Consider the following 20,933-nt stretch of genomic DNA (forward strand, 5'->3'; position numbering starts at 1 on the left):
TATATGCCTTATGATCTAGTAATTTTATTTCTGGCTATATACTAAAAAGAAATAAATGCTGGCCTGGGAGTTTGGCCTAGTAGTTAAAGTGCTTGCCTAGCATGCATGAAGACCCGGGTTTATTCCTCGGTACCACATACATAGAAAAAAGCTGGAAGTGGTGCTGAGGCTCAAGTGGTAGAGCTCTAGCCTTGAGAAAATCCAAGGACAGTGCTCAGGCCCTGAGCTCAAGCCCAAGACTGGCAAAAAAAAAAAAAAGAAAGAAAGAAAGAAAGAAAGAAATGCTTAGGGGTACCAACAAATATAGGCAAGAATGTTCATTGGAGCACTATCCAAATTCCAAACTGGAAATCTCCCATGTGGCCATCAGTAACAGAGTGGTTAAAGAAAATGCAACACAGTCACACAATGGAATCTTAGGCAGCAAAAGATGAACTATAATTACATGGTAACATGTGGGTAAATCACAGAAGCACAAAACTAAAGAAGTAGATACAGGGTCAAGAGTGTGGCCTAGTGGTAGAATATCCATGACGCATGGGTTCAATAAACCCCTCTGGTGGTTAATTGGAGATAAGAGTCTCACAGACTTTTCTGCCTGGGCTGGCTTTGAACTGGGATCCTCAGATCTCAGTCTCCTGAGTAGCTAGGATTACAGGCATGAGCCACTGGCTGGTATCTTCAGACTGTGGTCCTAAACCAGACAAGGCAGGAAAGTTCATGAAACTCTCATCTCCAATTAACCACCAAAAACCTGACAGTAGAGATATGGCTCTAGTGGTGGAGCACCAACCTTCAGCAAAAAAGCTCAGGGATAGCATCCAGGCCCTGAGGTGAAGACCCAGTACTGGCTCCCCTCCAAAAAAAAAAAAAAATTACTAAACTATAAATCATGTTTCTCTTATACACTTTTTTTTTCCTTTTTGGTCATGGGTCTTAAACTCTGGGCCTGGGCTCTGTCCCTGAGCTCTTTGGCTTAAGGCTAGCACTCTACCACTTGAGCCACAACACTACTTCTGGTTTTCTGGTGGTTACTTGGAGATAAGATTCTCACAGACTTTTGTGCCTGGGCTGGCTTTGAACCACATTCCTCAGATCTCAGCCTCCTGAGGAGCTGGGATTACAGGCATGAGCCACTGGCACCTGGCTTTTCTTATTTTCTTCTACACTGGAGTGGAGAGAATGTAGATCTGTAAGTTTTATTACTGAGAATTTCATTTTTGGATAGAAAAGCAGCCATACAATCTGATAGGGCTGAAAAACAGTTATAAACCATCAGTCTGGAAGCAAGGCCTAGTGGTAGAGTGCTTGCCTTGCATGCACATGCATGAAGCCTTGGGTTAAATTCCTTGGTACCACATATATAGAAAAAGCCAGAAATGGTGCTGTGGCTAAAGTGGCAGAACGCTAATCTTGAGAAAGCCCTGGGGAGGGCCAGGCCCTGAATTCAAGCTCCAGGACTGGTAAAAACAAACCAACAAACAAAATCATAAAGAGAATTTCAAATCCAGAACCTGCTGTTATCTAATGCACTCACATCATCCAAATCACAAGTAAAATAAATGAAGGAGGAAGAAGATGAAGACGAGGCGGAGGAGGAAAGTAATGCAGCTGCCATTTTCAGAAGCAGTTACCTAGGTATACCATCTTTCATAAACTTGATAGAAGGAAATAGGAGTCCTGAATCCTTTTCCTTTCAAATCAGTAAAATATAGCTTGACATTCACAAGCAAAGTCTCCATTATTTTTCTGTTCTCTTTTCAAAAATAGCTCCACCTTCAAGATTACACAAATTAGATCATTCTGCAGCAAGATTTCTCCCTACAGAACAGCTATTAAGAAGTGCTGACAGGATGTCTGCTACAGAAAACCAATCATGTTTTTGATCTTTAATTCCACTAGGTTAAGGAGAGAGAGAGAGAGAGAGAGAGAGAGAGAGAGAGAGAGAGAGAGAGAGAGAGAGAGAGAGAGAGGGAGAGAGGGAGAGAGGGAGAGAGAGAGAGAGAGAGAGAGAGAGAGAGAGAGAGAGAGAGAGAGAGAGAGAGAGAGAGAGAGAGAGGAGAATACTAGTACTTTGGCTTGAATTCAAGGTCTCACCTTCTTGCTCAGCTTCAACATTCACTTGTGCTCTACTGCTTGTCCATGGCCTCCAGCCTAGCATTTTACTTAACCGGAGATAGAGTCTTTTGAAATTTTCTGGTTGAGCTGGCTTCAAAATTAGATCCTTGATGTTTCAGCCTTCTGAGCATCTAGAATTATAGGTACTCAGTGTGGCAAGGGATTTGAACTACAAATTAATGATTTATGAAATAGATGACCGCTTCAAAAATCATCACAGAGGCCCATGGCTTGAGTGACAGATTACTTGCCTAGCAATTGTAAAGCTCTACAGTTCAAACTCCAGTACTGCCAAAGACCAGTAAATAAAAAAAAAAGATAAAAGCAGAGACTACATAGAATAAATATGACATCAGAATAATTAGGGATGTGAGATTCAACTGCTCCAATAGCTGTTAACATGGCTTAAAGCATAAAAACAACTTCCCTAGATTTTTTTTTCTTGTATTTTATTGTCGGGATAGTGTATAAAGGGGCATCAGTTACATTTGTCAGGGAGTGGGTACATTACTTCTGTAACCTTCATACCCACCCTCATGTTTGTTTGTTTTTTTTGCCAGTCCTGGGACTTGAATGCATGACCTAGGCACTGTTCTTGGGCTTTCTCAAGGCTAGAGCTCTACCACTTGAGCCACAGCACCATTTCTGGCTTTTTTCTATGTATGTGGTACCGAGGAATCGAACCTGGGTCTTCATGCATGCTAGGCAAGCACTCTACCACTAGGCTAAACTCCTGGCCCCCCTCTCATGTTTTTGTCCCCCTTTCCCTCCCCTTATCCCCTTCCCTAGATTTTTAGCACAGTTATCAACCTATGGATAGATAGTTCATCACCTAATTGACCCTCAAAAAATGTAATTTTCAATTAATCACAAATGGCAGAAGTAGAAACAAGAGCTCTGAAGTTCTCTTATACAGATCTGTTTTCATAATGTCACCAAGATAAAGAGATGACAGTGATATGAAAAGAAAACAGGAAATAGGCACAAAGAAATTAATGAAGGTCAAGCATGGTGGCTCAAATTTACAATCCTAGCTACTTAAGAGACACATGTTTGGGCCATGAGTATGGCCTAGTGGCAGAGTGCTTGCCTAGTATTCATGAAGCACTGGGTTCAATTCTTTGGTACCACAGACACAGAAAAAGATGGAAGTTGTAGCCAGGCATGGTGGCTTATACCTACAATCCTCACTACTCAGAAAGCTGAGATCTGAAGATCAAGGTTCAAAGCCACCCCGGGCACAAAAGGACTTGATGCTCTTATCTCTAATTAACCTCTAGAAAATAGGGAAGTGGGGCTTGGCTCAAAGGCAGGGTGGTAGCCTTGAGCTGAAGAGCTCAAGGACAATGCCCAGGACCAGGAGTAGGGTGATAGCCTTGAGCTGAAGAGCTCAGGGACAGCACCTAGGCCAAGTTCAAGCCCATGACCCACCAAAAAAAAAAAATGGAAGTTATGCTGTGGTTCAAGTAGTAGAGAGCTCAAGGACAGTGCCCAGGCCCTGAGTTCAAGCCCAAGGACTGGTGGGGGGTGGGAGAGGGCGGCATGTGGGAATCATGGTTCAAAGCCAATCCAGGCATAAAAATGCACAAGATTCCATACCAAACAATGGCTGGATGCAATTGCGTGTTCCTGTTATCCCAAGCTATAAGGGAAACACATAAAGCAGGTACTGTCTCAAAACAACCACTACACTAAAAGACCGATAGAATGGCTTAAGTGATAGAATGCCTGCTGAAAAGACCATGAGTAACACAGACACATGCACACACACGCATACACGTGCGTGTGTCCAAGCACAAAGAAGCAGATAAATGAAAGGCAGTCATCCTTGAAACCTTTTTCTCTGTCACACCTCAAATAAATCCTTCAGGAAAATGTACCCAGAATCTGACTACTTTATCTTCAAAGCTATCGTAATCTTTTCCTTTTTCTTCACAGAACAAAAGGTCAATCAAGGGGATTAATAGGTAACACTTAAGAACGTTATAACTCTTCTTTGTTATACATTTTCTTTTCAAAGGAAAACTAGAAAGGACTACCAGTAATCAAAACAAAATGATTATGATATCATGAACATTTAATGAAAAATTCTCTCCATTTCAGGCAAGGGCATAAACAAATTTATTGCACATTTTGGTGGCAGAGAGGAAATACAATTAATAGCCACAGAGTTTTTACATTCCCGGAGGACCTTGGTTTCCAGAGTCGCTTATTCATCTTCATCCACAGCAAAAGTAGCGCATGGCAGAGATGACAAAATGCTTTCCACATATTTTAATTTTCAGATTATTTTATTAACAATGGACTTAAGACATATTTTGCCAGGGCTGGGAGCGTAGCCTATGATAGAGTGCTCCCCTAGCATGCACGAAGCCCTGGGTTCGATTCCTAGGTACCACTTACACAGCAAAAGCCAGAGGTGCTGTGGCTCAAGTGGCAGAGTGCTAGCCTTGAGCAAAATGTGTCCAAGAACAGTGCCTAGGCCCCAAGTTCAAGCCCCAGGGATGATTAAAAAAAATTATATATATATATATAATATATATATATATATATTTGCCCTGCCACATCCCATCCCTCTATGAACTAAAAAGACCAATAAAAAAAAGAACTTGTGCTAACAACATAATAACTAATACAAACCAGAGAATAAGTATTAGCTTCATAGTTTCACTGACACTCCCAAAAGATGTCAAGAACTTTTATAAATATGGATGCCCAAGTATTTTACCTCATTTTTTCCTTTTTACAACAAATCAATAAAATTTCCTGACCTTAAAATATCAGAGGAAAAAAGTGACTTGCCCAAAAGTAATCAAAACCAATTTAGCTAAGCATGTTATATTTTCATTCCCAAACTACAGCATTCCAGTCCAAATGGTAACGCTGACTTATATAAGTGATCTTTAACAGGGTTTTAGATTCCTTAAGACTTAAGTGGATTATATATCTTAGATACTATCTACAAACTCACAGTTTTCTTACTGCTCTGGTATATACCCTAGACAAAACAAACCAAAATTCTGTCTTTCTTTTTTTGGTGCTAATCCCAGGGCTTGAACTCAGAGCCTGGGTGCTGTCCCTGAGCTCTCTTTTGCTCAAGACTAGTACTCTGCCACTAGAGCCATAACTCCAATTTTGGCTTTTCTGGCAACTAATTGGATGTAAAGAGTATATCACACATTTTCCTGCCTGGGTTGTCTTTGAACTATGATTCTCAGATCTCGGCCTCCTGAGTAGCTCGTATTACAAGAATGAGCCACTGAGTGCTAGTCTCAAAACCAGTTTTTTCTTTTCTTTTTTTTTTGGTGTGGGTCATGGAGATTGAATTCAGCCTTTGAACTCAGCCTGGGCATTGTCTCTGAGCTCTTCAGCTCAAGGCTTGAGCCAAGCCCTACTTCCCCATTTTCTAGAGGTTAACTGGAGATAAGAGTCTCAGGCCCTTTTGTGTCTAGGTTGGCTTTGAACCTTGATCCTCAGATCTCAGCCTCCTGAGTAGCTGTGATTACAGGCGTGAGCTACTGTGCCCGGCTTCAAAACTATTTATTTCTTATCTCTAAGACATCAACATTCCAAATACAAGGTCTAAGGTTATAATGCCAATTGCTCTTAGCCCTTATATTCAGAGACCATTCATTTACCCATTAATTTTTTTTTTTAACAGTACTGTGGATATGGCCTTGTGTATGCTAGGCAACGTTATATATCCCTGAGCTACATCCCTAACCCTCAATCTTTTATTTTGTGTGTGTGTGTGTGTGTGTGTGTGTGTGTGTGTGTGCGTGTGCGTGTGTGTGTGTGTGCGTGTGCGCGCGCGCACTAGTCCTGGGGCCTGAACTCAGGGCCTGGGCACAGCCCCTAAGTTTTTGTGCTCAAGGCTAGTTCTCTACCACTTGATCGCAGCTCCACTTCTGGCTCTTCAGTGGCTAATTACTTTCATGCTTGGGCTGGGTTTGAACCACAAAGCTCAGATCTCAGCCTTCTGAGTAGCTAGAATGATTACAGGCTTGACCAACTGGTGCTGGGCCTTGTTTTTTTTTTTTTTAATTTTATTATTTGTTTTGTTTTAAATAATTCTTTTTTTTTTTTTTTTTTTTTGGCCAGTCCTGGGCTTGAGCTCAGGGCCTAAGCACTGTCCTTGGACTTTCTCAAGGCTAGAGCTCTACCACTTGAGCCTCAGCACCACTTCTGGCTTTTTTCTATGTATGTGGTACCAAGGAATCGAACCCAGGTCTTCATGCATGCTAGGCAAGCACTTTAACCACTAGGCCAAACTCCCGGCCCTTGTTTTAAATAATTCTTAAAGAACAAACAAGTATGTTTGTAGATTTCTAACCAAAATGGAAAAATAAAGTCTTGTCTTGATGCTATTAAAGGGGAAATTAACATACAAATAAAGAGTCAAAAGTCTCAGGAGAGACTATAAGAAGTATTATCAGATTTATCCTGTAAAAGGAGAATATAAGCTTTCTATGGTTTGAAACAAAAAGGAAAACTTAGGAAGACTAGAGTATCAACTCTACGTAATCCTCATTTTCCTAGGAGTTGCTGAGCTTTCACTGACAAAGAACTGTGAGCTGTAAACCGGTTTAGTTGCTCTTCTAGCTGCCAAACTAGAACTAAAGAAGTCAGCAGGTAGAATAGGGAAGCTGTCAAGTCAAGCTGGCTCAAAGAATTGTGGTTTGCAGGCGGGGCCTATACCATCTCTTCCGTTCACGTAAATGAGCAGGATGTAGAAACAGGATCCCAAACTATCTATCACTTCAGACCAAAATATTTTGCTTTGACTTTCAAGCTGAATAAGCTTGGGGCTTGGCAAGATCTGTGCTTAAGGTGAACTAAAGATTTTGTGATGTCCATTGAAGAAATCAGATTCTCACCCGGTTTCTACAGGTTTGCTCTGATATTATTGGGGAGAGGAGAAGACAGAAATTGGACTGGCAAGGAAGAAGATAACAGCAACAATAGCTAATATTTATTGTGCTGTACATGCAATTAGTTAACATTAATCTCAATAAATTCGTATGCTATATAACTATGAAATAGGGACAGTTATGCCCCATTTTACCATTTTACAGATGAGAAAATTGAGACATTAGAGAAGCTAAAGAGTGTGCCTTGTCATTCAAATAAAATAAAAAAAAAACAGAAGTAATTCAAATTCAGAATTCAAATCCAGTCTGACTCCACAACTACATTCACAGCCAATATGCTATCTAGCTTCATTAGCTATAAAGGTAACAGCCAGCATTCTGCAATTCCAACTGACAACGTATTTATCAACTATAAGAACCAGGTAAGATTTAGAAACCAAATTTAAGCAGGAAAAAAGCTCTGATGTCAGACAATCATGAGCCATGAGCCAAATCCTAGCACTTCCTACCTAAACTAGTAAACTTAACAAAAATGCTTCACTGAACTTCTCCTTCCCCTTTTGAGAAAAGTCTCAGAAGCTGCCTCTGACTGTTAGTACAGAAAGTACAGCCATGGCTCATGTCTAGCTACTCAGGAGGCTGAGATTTGAGGATGGTGGTTTAAAGCCAGCTAGGGCAGAAAAGTCCCCAGAAAACTCACATCTCCAATTACTCACTCAAAAACTGGAACTGTACCCAGGCCCTGAGTTCAAGCCCTGAGACTGTCAAAAAAAGAAAAAAGAAACAAAGCAAAGAAAAAAAAAGCACAACTTATCACAGTCACTTCACTCTCTGAGAGTATGTAACCCAATCCACACGACATTCCCAATTACCACCCCGCTTAACTTTGTCAAACTCTCTCCAAACTATTTATCACAGATCTGATTATTTACTATGTTTCTCCCTGCACTGGAAATGTATAGTCCAGCAGAAAGTGGACTTAGTCAACCTGTTTGCTACCATTTCCCCCAATATCTGGATCAGTGCTCTGCACACAGAAATACACAGCAAATATATTGAGCAGATGAATATTATTAATAGGCATTGTATGAAGATCAGTGCTATCAACAAATAAATGTATTCGTTGGATATCTACATAGTACAACAAGATTTTGGACTGACAAGAAATTTTTTTTAAAGTTTTAAAAACTTCAAAACAATCAAGTTCAGAAGTAATGTACCGATTACCTGACGAATGTAACTGTAAGCCCTCTATATATTATCCCAACACTCAAATACAATTAAAAAAAAAAAACTCCAAAACAGACTGGACAGATGAGGATAACCTTGCAAGATGGCAGGTTGGCTGAGACATAAGTGATGCCCCAGAGCCACCCACAGGATGCTCTGGTAGACAAGCACCACAGCTGGAGGAAAGCCCTGAGCCACGGGTGACTCCCTCAGGCCCAGCTTATCTACAGCCTTATGAACAAAGGGGAGAATGGCACAAGATGAGGTTAGATTCCCAGGAAGGGGCCATAACATGGAGTGACTTTTAAGCCATTAAAAAGGGTTTCATTCTAAGTATAACAGAATGCTATTAGTGCCTATTATCTTTGCCCACTAGAATGCAGACTTCATGAGATCAAGGGTTTTGTTTAGTGCATAATAGTTGGTCTGTAAGCATATGCTGAATGAGTGAATGGAAGAATATGGCAAGAGGAGTTATATGACCTGATTTTGAATTTTAAAACATCATCCTGATCATCATCCCTAAAAGAGGAACAAGGAGCTGGGGTGGGATGAGTCAACTCTGAACTGCTACTAGTTAAAACTTTTATCTTCTATGAGAGAAGGGCGTGGTAGAAAGGTGACAGAATTACAAGCAGTGTTTGTGTAATGTATTTGAGAAATGCCATGAAGGAGAAACCAGAGGAAAAAGCTGCTCTCTAAACTCTGAGGCCATTTGGTGTTTTTAAACAGGAAAAGGTCAGTAGGGAAGGATCAAATAAATGACAGCTAATGTCCTAATATCCCTTGTGTGTGTTCTAAACTATTAAAGAAAAAAAAAACTATTACAAAGAATGAATATTTTCCCTATGGAAAGAGAAATAAAAGAAACTTAAAAACAGATATGCAGTTTTGGAAAAGGAAAAAATACCCTCCACACAAATGATGAAATGGTAATTTCTGTATAACATCTTAATAACAACTATATTTTTAAAATTCTTTCTATAACTAAACACAATTAACTGGTCTGTAACTACTGAAAGACTTAACATGCCAATTCCACCTGAGATGTCACAGAGGGAATCCTGCTTACACTAATATCCTGAGGGAGAGAGCAGGTGACACAGAAGGAAACAGTTCTAAACACTACTCCTTTCATATCTCTCAAATCTGCATCAGGTCACTAAAAATCACAATGAGTAAATGCCCTACAGCACAATCTCTGAAATGCACACAATCTAAAAAATGTTTTGACCAAAATAACCTACAGCTATTTTCTGGTATAGTTCTGTATGTTTACAGAACTATGTGTACTAAAAGGACGAGTGAAAACCAAGTTTACTTGCAAGTTAGCAAGGATAATTATTGACAGAGGACGTATCATGTTTAAGGACTCAAAAACTGATCAACTAGAACTAAATTCAAACATTCTAACTTGATAAGCCCTCTAAAACTTCATCTAAAAGAATCTGCACTCTGGGCACTGGCTCACACACCCATAGTCCTAGCTACTCAGGTGGCTGAGATCTGAAGGATCATGGTTCAAGACCAGAAAAGTCCTAGAGACTCCATCGTCTTAATAACCCGCAAAAAAAGCCTGGATAGAGACATATTTCAAGTGAGAGAGCATCAACCACAAACAAGAAAACTAAGCAAGTACAAGGTCCTGAGTTCAAACTCTAGTTCTGAAAAAAAAATCTTCATAAACATTAAATAAATTAATCTGTCATCAACATTAACTTATCACATATGCTTTATCTACCCACCACCAGGAGGAAAAGTCTAGAACGTTCTACTTTTGCTATTTTTGCTATCAATAAAAATAAACAAGGGCTAGGAGTTTGGCCTAGTGATAGAATGCTCGCCTAGCATGCACGAGGATCAGGGTTCAATTTCTTGGTGCCATATACATAGAAAAAAGCTGGAAGTGGTGCTGTGGCTCAAGTGGTAGAGCTCTAGCCTTAAGAAAGCCCAAGAACAGTGCTCAGGCCCTGAGTTCAAGCCCCATGACTGGCAAAAATAAATAAATAAACAAGCAATTCTACAGCCAAGAAAGATGAAGTAAAATTTTAGTTCCTTGTTTCGTCATCTGTTCAGTGTTTATTCAGTAAGAACTTTTTTTTTTTTTTGTGGGCCAAGGAGCTTGAACTCTGGGCCCTAAGCACTTCAGCTCAAAGCTACCAATCTACCCTTGTGCCTGGGCACTGTCCCTGAGCTCTTTAGCTTAAGGCTACCACCCTACCCCTGAGCTACAGCCCCACTTCCCATTTTCTAGTGATTAACTGGAGATAAGAGTCTCAGATTCTGGCCGGGAGTTTGGCCTAGTGGTTAAAGTGCTTGCCTAGCCTGCATGAAGACCCCGGTTCGATTCCTCGGTACCACATATGTAGAAAAAAGCTGGAAGTGGTGCTGAGGCTCAAGTGGTAGAGCTCTAGCCTTGAGAAAGTCCAAGGACAGTGCTCATGCCCTGAGCTCAAGCCCAGGACTGGCAGAAAAAAAAAAAAAAAAAAAAGAGTCTCAGATTCTTTAGTACCTGGGCTGGCTTTGAACCTCAATCCTCAGGTCTCAGCCTCCTAAGTAGCTAGGATTACAGGTATGAGCCAGTGTGTCGGCTTCAGTAAGAACTTTTTAAGTAAGTAGCATGTGTGTGTATATGTGTGTGTATGTGTGTGTGTGTACATGTATATATGTATAAATTAATGATGTTCACCCTTTTGAAATATACAATTTGGTAGTGTTTAGTAAATAGTATTCCTAGAATTGTTTTGTTTTCGCCAGTATTAGTATTTGAACTCCCGGCCTTATGCTTGCCTGGTTTGCCTGCTTAGCTGGAACACCACCCCTGGAGCCATGACTCCAGCCATGCTTTTTGAGTTATTTTGGAGACAGAGTTTCAAGGCATAAAGAAGCAAACAAGACAAACAGGGCTAAAACTTGGAGACATAAATGAGGCATCAAGAAATAATTGAGAAACAGGGCACAGTGGCTCATGATGTACCCATAGTTAAGGTTACAGAAAAATTCCAAGCAAAATCTCTAAAGGGAAGTTGGGCACTTTTAGTCCAGGCCTATAATCCTAGCTACTCAGAAGCTACTGACAATGCAGGTTCAGAGCCAGGCTGGGCAGACAAATCTGAGACTCTTATCTCCAAATAATCAGCAAAAAGTCAGAAGTAGAGGTGTGGGAAAACAGCTGAGTGAAAGTACAAGACTGTGTCGAAGCTGTGTCTCAGTACAGGGAGGGGGGCTGGGACCTTTCTAAAGGGGAAAAAAAAAGATAAAAAGATCATAGAGCAAAGTTCAGAGACTAGATGTGAGCTTCCAGTAGTCTTTTCTCAGTGGTACCATATGGGATGCATTCTTTTCACTTTTTTTTTTTTTTGGCGGGTCATTTAGCTTTTCAGCTAAAGGCTACCACCCTACCCTTGAGCCAAGCCCTACTTCCCATTTTCTAGAGGTTGATTAGAGATAAGAATCTCAGGTTCTTTTGTGCCTGCCTGGGCTGGCTTTGAACCTTGATCCTAAGATCACCAGCCTCCTGAGTAGCTAGGATTACAGGCGTGAGCCACTGTGCCCGGCCACATTATTTTTACTCAGGAAGCTGAGATGTGAGACTCAGGTTCAAAGCCAGCCCAAGCATGAAATTCCATGAGACACTTATCTCCAATTAACCACCAGAAAACTGGAAGTGGTACTGTGGCTCAAGTGGTAGAGTGCTAGACTGAGCTGAAGAGCTCAGGATCAGCGCCCAGACCTAGAGTTCAAGCCCCACATCTGACAAAAAAAAATCTATGTAAACTAAGCAATATATATTATCATTTATTTGTCTATGCTATTATGCTTCCCATAGGTAAAGGTAAAGAGGCCAGACAAAGATCTGTCCCTAACAGAATAAAGCCATTCTCTGGGTTTCTAGTTAGCTTTCTAACCAGATAAAAGGACTGTAAATGTCTATAAGAGAGAAATCCTCTATAGTAGGTGCTATAACACACATATCTAGGCTGTTTAAAAGCTCTTCACAGGCTGGGAGTTTGTTGGTAGAGTGCTTACCTAGCATACACGAAGACCTGGGTTTAATTCCTTGGTACCACAAACATAGAAAAAAAGCCAGAGGGGGTTGGGAGTTTGGCCTAGTAGTAGAGTGCTTGCCCAGCATGAACTAAGACCTGGGTTCGATTCCTCATTACCACATACACAGGGAAAAAAGCTGGAAGTGGTGCCGTGGCTCAGTGGTAGGGCGCGCTAACCTTGAGAAAGACCAAGGACAGTGCTCAGGCCCAGAGCTCAAGCCAGGACTGGCAAATTAAAAAAAAAAAAAGCCAGAAATGGTGCTGGGGCTCAAGTGGAAAAACCCAAGGACAGTGCTCAGGCCCTGAGTTCAAACCCCAGGACTGGGGTGCTAGTGGAGTTCTTCATATTGTATGGTTGCTCTTGGCTCTATACCTTGACAAAAAAAAAGATACTGTCAGAGCTTGCTAATCTGGAACCCAACCACTTTACTCAAGGACCTCTGAGAGAAGTTCTAAGGCCAACTTCAACCCTGTCTTTTGTAGAGTCAACGCCATCCCAAAACACTGACACTTTGGGTGAGGGGAGGGAAAATGGGAGAAAAATATGGGAAGGGGTAACAATGTTTAAGAAATAATGTACCCACTACTTGATGAATGTAACTGCAGCCCCTCTGTACATCACCCCAACAATAAAACACACACACACACACACACACACACACACACACACACACACACACTGACACTTTCAAATCATTCCTATAGTTACCACTAGATTCCCAAAGAAAGAACATCTAAAACGCAGCAACACAGACAACAACTCACTGGCCTTGCCTGAATCTACATCAACACTGTCAAACCAAGGCCAAAGCAGGACCACTCTCTTGAGCTGAGGGAGTGAAAAGGCAAAGCCCAAACATTCCCTGACTGCCCCTCCCTCCTGCATGTATAAACAACAATGGTAACTCACTAGCTTGGTTAAGAAACTGGAAAACCAATTTAAAAAGAAATCACACAACTACTAATGTGTCTCAAAGATTTGTAAACCAATACATGTAAAACAGGCTCTGCAGAAGTCATTCTCTTTCTTCGTTGAGGAATCTGAGCTTTCACAGAGACCACGGATGACATTACTCTGATAGGGAGGATATTCTCTTACAACACTCACATCATGAAATTCAAATCTTTTAGGGCACAAACATGCTTTCAAGACTTTTAATGGTAGGAAGACAATAGACATTTCACAAGCTTTTCATATTTGATCAATTCCATTTACTTTATAGCTACAATTTAAGAAGTACTTGTTTCTGTGGCTCTATGAATCTTTTTTTTTTTTTCCCCTCGTGGGCCTAGGCACTGTCTCTGAGCCCTTTTTGATCAAGGCTAGCACTATATAATTTTGAGCCACAGTACCACTTTCAGTTTTCTGGTAGTTAACTGGAGACAAGTCTCACAGATTTTCCTGCCTGAGCTGACTTTGAATCATGATCCTCAGACCTCAGCCTCCTAAGTAACTAGAATTACAGGTGTGAGCCATCAGTGTCTGGCTATAGGTCTTACTTTATATTTAGAATAGATGGTCAAAGAATTCTCAACTACAGCTCAAAAGAATAAGATCGGAGGTTTCCTATTTAAGGGTTCAACACGCTATTTGAAATATGATGTAAAAACCAACGTTAATAAATTCTTTAATAAAAATAAATAATAAAAAAAAAGGATAAGATCAATGAGAGCTCTTGGCTTGCCTAGTGTTTAATACTCTACTCCCAGGTGCTTTCATACAAGTAACAATTCTGCTCCAGTCGAATCATGTCAACTCACTTATAGTCACCTTCTTTAGCGTTAACATTTCCAATAAAAATTAATGTCAGCAAGGCACAGGTGGCTCACACCCATAATCCTAGCTACTCAGGAGGCTGAAATCTGAGGAGTGTGGTTCAAAGCCAGCCCAGGAACAAAAGTCCACGAGACTCTTACCTCCAAAATAGCCGCCAGAAAACCAGAAGTGGAGCTGTGGCTCAAAGTAGTAAAGCACTAGCCTTGAGCTAAAGAGCTAAGGGACAGTACGCAGTCCCAGATTTTAAGCCCTACGAACGACCAAAAAAATCCACATCAGGATAGGAATGTGGCTTTGTGATAGAGTGCTTGCCTAGCATGCAAGAAGGCCTGGGTTCGATTCCTCAGTATACATACAGAAAAAGCTGAAGTGGCACTGTAGCTCATGTGGTAGAGTGCTAACCTTGAGCAAAAGCTCAGGGACAGTGCCCAGGCCCTAAATTCAAGCCCCAGGATTGTCAAAAAGAAAAAAAGAAAAGAAAAGTAGACACACAGGAAAAAAGCAATGGTTAGAGGCATGGCTCAAGGAGTAAAGCACCACCAAGCAAACAAGCTGAGCATGCTTCAAGGCCTTGATTTCAAACCCAGTAGCAAAGGGAAAAAAAACTTATCCTCAGGACCCATTTTTTTTTTCTTGACAGTCCTGGGACTTGAACTCAGGGTCTAGCACTCTACCATTTGAACCACAGTGCCACTTCAGCTTTTTCTGTTTGTATGGTACTAAAAATCAAGTGCTCTACCACATTCCCAGTCCAGGACCCATTTTTTAACAATATGTGGTCCAGGGAGAAATGTAACTGATAACTGTGAAACTCCTTCCCTAAGTGCACATGCAAGTAAGGACATGTGGAGGTGCTCGGGACTGAAGAACAGATGTAATGTGGTTTGTGAATGATACAACAGAGTACATGGCACTTAAGAACCACTTTCATACCACTGAGGAAATTTTATACACTTGTAAAATTTACTTATTTTTATTTCCCTTCCTACCTGCAGTAACTCAAAGAAAGAAAAGAACATAAGGGGAAAAAAATCTCACTGCAGCAAAAGACTAAAGAAATTGGTAGTGACTCTAAAACTTTTCCTTCAATACTGAATAGCATGTCACACATCTCACACACTACACCACATTCATGACATAAAGGGCCACAGCTAGGCAAGATGACCAAGGAAGCACAGAAGGGGAGAACACAGTACCAAGTCCTATAGCAGAGGGGTTTTACAATAATGTCCTAAAAGCAACTTGTGACTGCCTCACAAGTGAGAACAGGTTTAGTTTAGACTGTAGGGTCTTTTCCTTTAAACATTCATCCCATTTATTTTTGTTTTAATGCTGATAATGAGGCTTGAACTCAGGGCATGGCACTCTTCATTTGACTTTTTCATTCAAAGCCAGTATTCTACCATGTGAACTACCACTCTACTTCTGGTTTTTAATGGTTAATTGGAGATAAGAGTCTCAGGAACTTTTCTGCCTAGCGTTGGCTTTGAACCATGATCCTCAGATCTCAGTATCCTAGGTAGCTAGGATTACAAGTATGAGCCACCAACTCACAGCTCATATTCCATTTCTACACTTAACTGAATTTCTAAGCAAAGCCACAGGTTATTCTTGTTTTTTATGACACTAGCAAAAATGGTAATGTAAGTAACAATTAAACCATATTACGGCCTAATGTGAATATGCTATTTACATATATATATGTGTGTATATATACACATACACACACACACACACACACACACACACACACATTAGTTAAGGCAAGAGAAATCAAACGTTCAAGGCAAGTCTCCTGGGCTATTCAGCAAGATCCTGTTTCAAAGGACAAAACAACAAGCTAGGCACCTGTAATCCTAGCTACTTAGGAGGCTGAGATCTGAGGATCACTGGACTTGAAATCTGGGCCTGGGCACTGTCCCTGAGCTCTTCAGCTCAAGGCTAGCAGCTCAAAGCCAACACAGGCAGGAAAGTCTATGAGACTCCTATCTCCAATTAACCCAGAAACTAGAAGTGGTGCTGTGGCTTTAAGTGGTAGAGCACTAGCCTGAGCAGAAGAGCTCAGGGACAGTGCCCAGGCCTAGAGTTCAAGCCCTGGGACTAACCAAAAATAGAAGAAGTACCACTTCTGGCTTTTTTTCCTTCATGCATGCTAGTGCGTGGAGGCCGTCGAAGGCAATGAGAAGGAGGAGACAAAATAGCTGAGAAATACCCACAACATTCAGTATTTTTTCCAAAACAAATTACATTTCCACAGGCATCAGGAAAGGAAGTATGACCTCTCTAACACTTGACTGTTCAAATCCTTGCTCTCTGTACTAGGTAGACACACTCACATACTCTTCTGCCCACTCTAATCCGGATCCAGATCCACCATCAGGTATACATTTAAGTGCCTACAGCTTACTGGTTTATACAAGACAAGTTAGTCCTAGGCTTTATACAGTGTTGCACACTGCCAATATATTCTTAACAACACGAACAAGTATACCCAGGAGACCTCAAATTCACTGGATGACTCAATACCTGGAAGGGCCAATAGCAGGCCATTTTCTCCCCACAGGGTGTTGTTTTCCATTCTGAAGCTACAGCAACATGCTTCAAGGAATACAAATGTTTCACAAGGAGCTGGGAGACACAAAGGTGACAGCTGTAAAACAAAGTCAAAGCAGGACAGCAGACAAGCTCAAGGACTAGTCAGTAAACAAGATACAACTACATTTACCCTGAAGGATAAACAAACAAGCTTTTTGTGTGTGTGGGGGTCACAGGGCTTGAACTCTTGGCCTGGGCGCTATCCCTGAGCTCTTTAGCTCAAGGCTACTGCCCTAAGAGCCACAGCCTCACTTCCCATTTTTTAGTGATTAGTTGGAGATAAAGAGTCTTGCCATCTTTAGTGCCCCTGGGTGGCTTTGAACCTCTAACCTCACATCTCAACCTCCTGAGTAGGATTACCTGCATGAGACACCTCACCTGGCTACAAACTAGCTTTTGACTCCAAACAAGTTAGAAGAATAATTCACCCACTTCAACAGGATGCTTGCCTGTTTTCTGGGCTACTAATATACCGCATGAACTTTTTGGAGCCCGAGAAATCTAGGATCAGACCAAAACAGAACTGCAATCAATGATTTTATTTGTCCCTTCTCCCTCCTCCCTCCCCCAGCTTTCACGCCCTTTCAATCTAACAAGCTAGGGAAAGCAAGTGTCTAAATGCCACCAGTCAAACACAGTGACAGATGCAACAGGAGAATGGACAAGCTTGTTTTACTAATGGTGAACCCATGCAGAAAGTAGGCACAGACTTTTATGCCTGGAAGAGCTGGATTTGCAAGCCTATACAGAACAAGAGAAGTCTGCTCAGGACCAAGCAGCCACCATCACAAATGAAGCTCTCACTTGAATTTAATGTTGTCCTACGGTTCTGGCCAAAGCAAACTAAACTACTGTGGCTCCTCATTTCCCCAAAGGAAGGGCAGAGAAAAAAAAGTGTAAATTAGTTTAGTAAATGCTGAAAACAAAGGAAAGAGGAAACAAGTGGAAAATATTCTAATATGCTCTCTAGTGAAGTTCTCAATCTATACCTTTGGAACAACAATTTCACTTCTACATATAAATACATTCTGTTGGGCTGGCCTAGTGGTAGCGTGCTCACCTAGCATACACGAAGCCCCAGGTTCAATTCCTCAGTATCATATACATAAAAAAAGCTGAAGTGGGGCTGTGGCTCAAGTGGTAGAGCGCTAGCCTTGAGCAAAAAGAGTACAAGGACAATGCTTAGGCCCTAAGTTTAAGCCCCAGGACTGACAAAAACAAAACAAAACAAAAACACTGTTGATACTTTTGTACAAGAGCAGAAATCCTGAACTAAAACATATACACATTATTACTCATGCTAACAAAAAGAAAATAACAAATGTTCATCCAGAGGAGAATTATAACTACTAAAAAGTACTTAATTATTTAAAACTGGTAGGGCACCAGTTTCTCATGCCTTTAATCTTACATACTTAGGAGGCTGAGATCTGAGGCTACTAGCAGTTCAAAGCCAACCTGGGGGAGGAAAGTCTGTAAGCCAGAAGTGGAGCTGTGGTTCAAGTGGTAGAATGCTGACTTGAACAACAACAAAAAACTCAGGGAACCTCCACCCACCAGCCCTGTGGTCCAAGCCCCAGGATTGGTTTGTGTTCTCCCGCTTTCTCTCTCTTTCTCTCTCTCTCTCTATTGTGCTCTCGTTCTCTCTCTTTCTCTCTCTCTCTCTTGTGCTCTCTCGCTCTCTTTCTTTCTCTCTCGTGCTCTCTCCCTCTTTCTCCCACACACACTCACACAGACAGACACACACTCTCTCACGCTCACTCATACACATACACATACAAACACACACACACACACAGTATGTACATTGGAGCTACTACTAAACAATATTAATAATTCTCATAAGCTTGAGTTTAAAACAAAAAAATTCACAGAATACATTATTTTGTAGTTCTCCAAACTTCAGAAGACTCAAAGTTTAAAAAAACTGTGTAAACATACATATATGAAACGAAACTATAGCCAAAAAGAATACAAGGGAAATGATAAACAATTCAGAAGAGTGGTTACCTCTGCAGGGGATGTGGTTCAGGAAGGGGCACCCTGCTGGCTTCCACAAGAGAAGTAATTCTCTATTTCTTAGGCTAATTGACATATAGATACTGCCTAGTCATTTTTTTCATCTTAGATTTGAGAGTGTGCTAATAATATTCAAAATAAAGAGAAAATCTCACAATGCTCCCTATTAGAGACTAAGACTTCAAGGCAACAGAATCAACTCGGTTTGGAGGTGACAAAAAGAACACCTCCAGGCACTTCTCTGGGCTTACAGAGTAAAACCAGCTTTGCAGGTTATCTAAAACACCACTGTACCCATACAGTTGAAAACTGTCTTGGCAATAGAGAAATAGGTAAGATCCCCAAACCCAGAAGAAAAAAAAATTGTCCGTAGAAGGAAAGTCCCTAGATTCCGACAGAGAGAAAAATGGACTGAATTTAGGGACATGGCAGTTCTTTTACGGAGCCCCTGGAGGAAACTGGGAGACCCTGTGATCCATTTCGAGAGGGAAAGGGGATGAAAAAACACACTTGAGGACACACGCAATAGAACCCCAAAACTGAGAGCACAGACCCCCAGGGGGATGTGATGGGAAGCACAGAAGAACTTGTCCACCGAATCGTTAGTGCGCTGGGATTTACCTGCAAGAGGTGACATCTGAGTTTGGCACACGTTGAGTAGGTTGGGAAATCACATTATTCAAAGCTATCTGTGCCACATCTGTTTAACATATGTACAGCCGACGGGCGGCAAGGCAGGAAAAAAGTGTGACTTGCTGGGGTAAACGGACCGTCTGGAAGGCCAGCCAGGGAAGGCCCTGGGCCGAATCCAGAAGGCCTGGTTGCTGGGAGAGGGGAAGAGGGTGGTCCTGGCCCAGGCAGAAGGTGGGGCTGCAGGGAGAGGGTGGATCTGCACGGCCTCGGTCCTGGGAGGCCATGCTGGAGCCCAGCCCAGCCCGGGAGAGCCGGGTGGGGGAAGCTGGGGTGGGGACCCCTCCTTCCGCGGGGGGAGGCAGGGGCCTATCGTCGCGGGTTCAGCCAGCCGCGCGGGCTCGTCGCCCCCCGCCGCCCGCGGCTCACCTGGGCACGCAGCTGGACGAGCTCCGGTCCACCTCCCAGGTGGCGTACAGGTTCATCTGCACCGGGGCGGGGGTGCGGCCTGGCGCCGGGCCGCCGGGAGCCCCGGAGCCCGAGGCCACCGCGACGGCCATAGAGGTGGAGGTGGACGAGGACGACGAGGAGGCGGCCGCCGCCGAGGTGGACGAGGACGAGGAGGTGGCCTGGGCCAGCTTGGGGGGCGTCGGCTGCTGAGGCGGCTGCTGCTGCGGCGGCGGCGGCGGCGGCTGCTGCTGAGGGGACTGGGCGACCCCCGAGCCCCGCTGGCCGCTGCCGCCCCCGGCACCTCCGGGACCACCGCCCGTCCCTCCGCGTTCCGCCATGGTCCGGCCAGGGGTCGGGAAGTGCGGGGCTTACGCACGAGGAGGGCCGCCGAGCGGCTCCAGGCGTCCCCCGCGGCGGCGGCGACGGCGGCGGCTCGGCGTCTCCTCAGCCCGCCCGGCGGAGCGCGAGCCGCCAGCGAGTCTGCACGCAGGCGCGGGGCCTCGCGGCGCGCGGTCCTCGCGCTCGCCCGCCGCTGCCTGTTGCGGCCCGCGCGGCCCAGACACTGGGTGGGCGTGTCCGGGAGCTGGGCCGGCCCCACCCAGCCGGGCGCCCGGGGGCGGGGCCTGCGCCGGGGCGGGGCCTGCGCCGGGGCGGGGCCTGCGCCGGGGCGGGGCCTGCGCCGGGGCGGGGCCTGCGCCCGCCGCGCACTCCACGGGCACGCTTCCCCGCCGTCCTCCCCGCCGTCCGGCCGGCCGGGAGTCCTGGGCCCAGGGCGCCGCCCGCCGCCCCCCTTTCCGGCCCGCCCCCGCTCCCCGCTCCCCGCCGGCGGAAACCCCGCTTTTCCGGGGCGCGGCCCCGGCCGGGAGGGGGACTGCGCGGGAGCGCGCTGGGCGCCGCGCTGAGCGGCGCGCACGCCGGGAGGCGGCCCACCCACCACCCACCCGCGCGAGCCGCGAGCGTTTCCCGGACGGCGAGGCCCCGGCGACGGCGTGCCACGTTCCCGTCTGAGAGGTGCCTTCCCAAGCGAAGCTCTACCAGGTCCACAGCCAGCTCCAACCTCGTTCGTCTTCTGTGCAGCTCCCCCCCCCCCCCGGCCCCCGCAAAAGAGAAAAGAAAGCTTCCCGGCAAAGCCCAGAGTGCTTGGGCGCCCGGCACCCCACCGCCCCACCGCCGCAGTGCTCAGCCAACGCTGTG

General features: G+C 43.9%; 1 protein-coding gene across 1 annotated transcript in view; it reads right to left on the minus strand.

The window, feature by feature from the left end:
• Positions 1-20,153, minus strand: part of Pacs1 (phosphofurin acidic cluster sorting protein 1) — a 111,638-nt gene extending 91,485 nt beyond the window's left edge. The window contains exon 1 of the mRNA XM_090347317.1: positions 19,719-20,153. Within this exon, the coding sequence (XP_090203443.1) occupies positions 19,719-20,077 (359 nt within the window). The 5' untranslated portion in view covers positions 20,078-20,153. The remainder of the gene's footprint in view (positions 1-19,718) is intronic.
• Positions 20,154-20,933: the final 780 nt, after the last annotated feature.

This window comes from Megascapheus bottae, chromosome 16 (assembly GCF_031878675.1).
Source record: "Megascapheus bottae isolate mThoBot1 chromosome 16, mThoBot2.hap1, whole genome shotgun sequence".
Taxonomy (NCBI): Eukaryota; Metazoa; Chordata; class Mammalia; order Rodentia; family Geomyidae; genus Megascapheus; species Megascapheus bottae.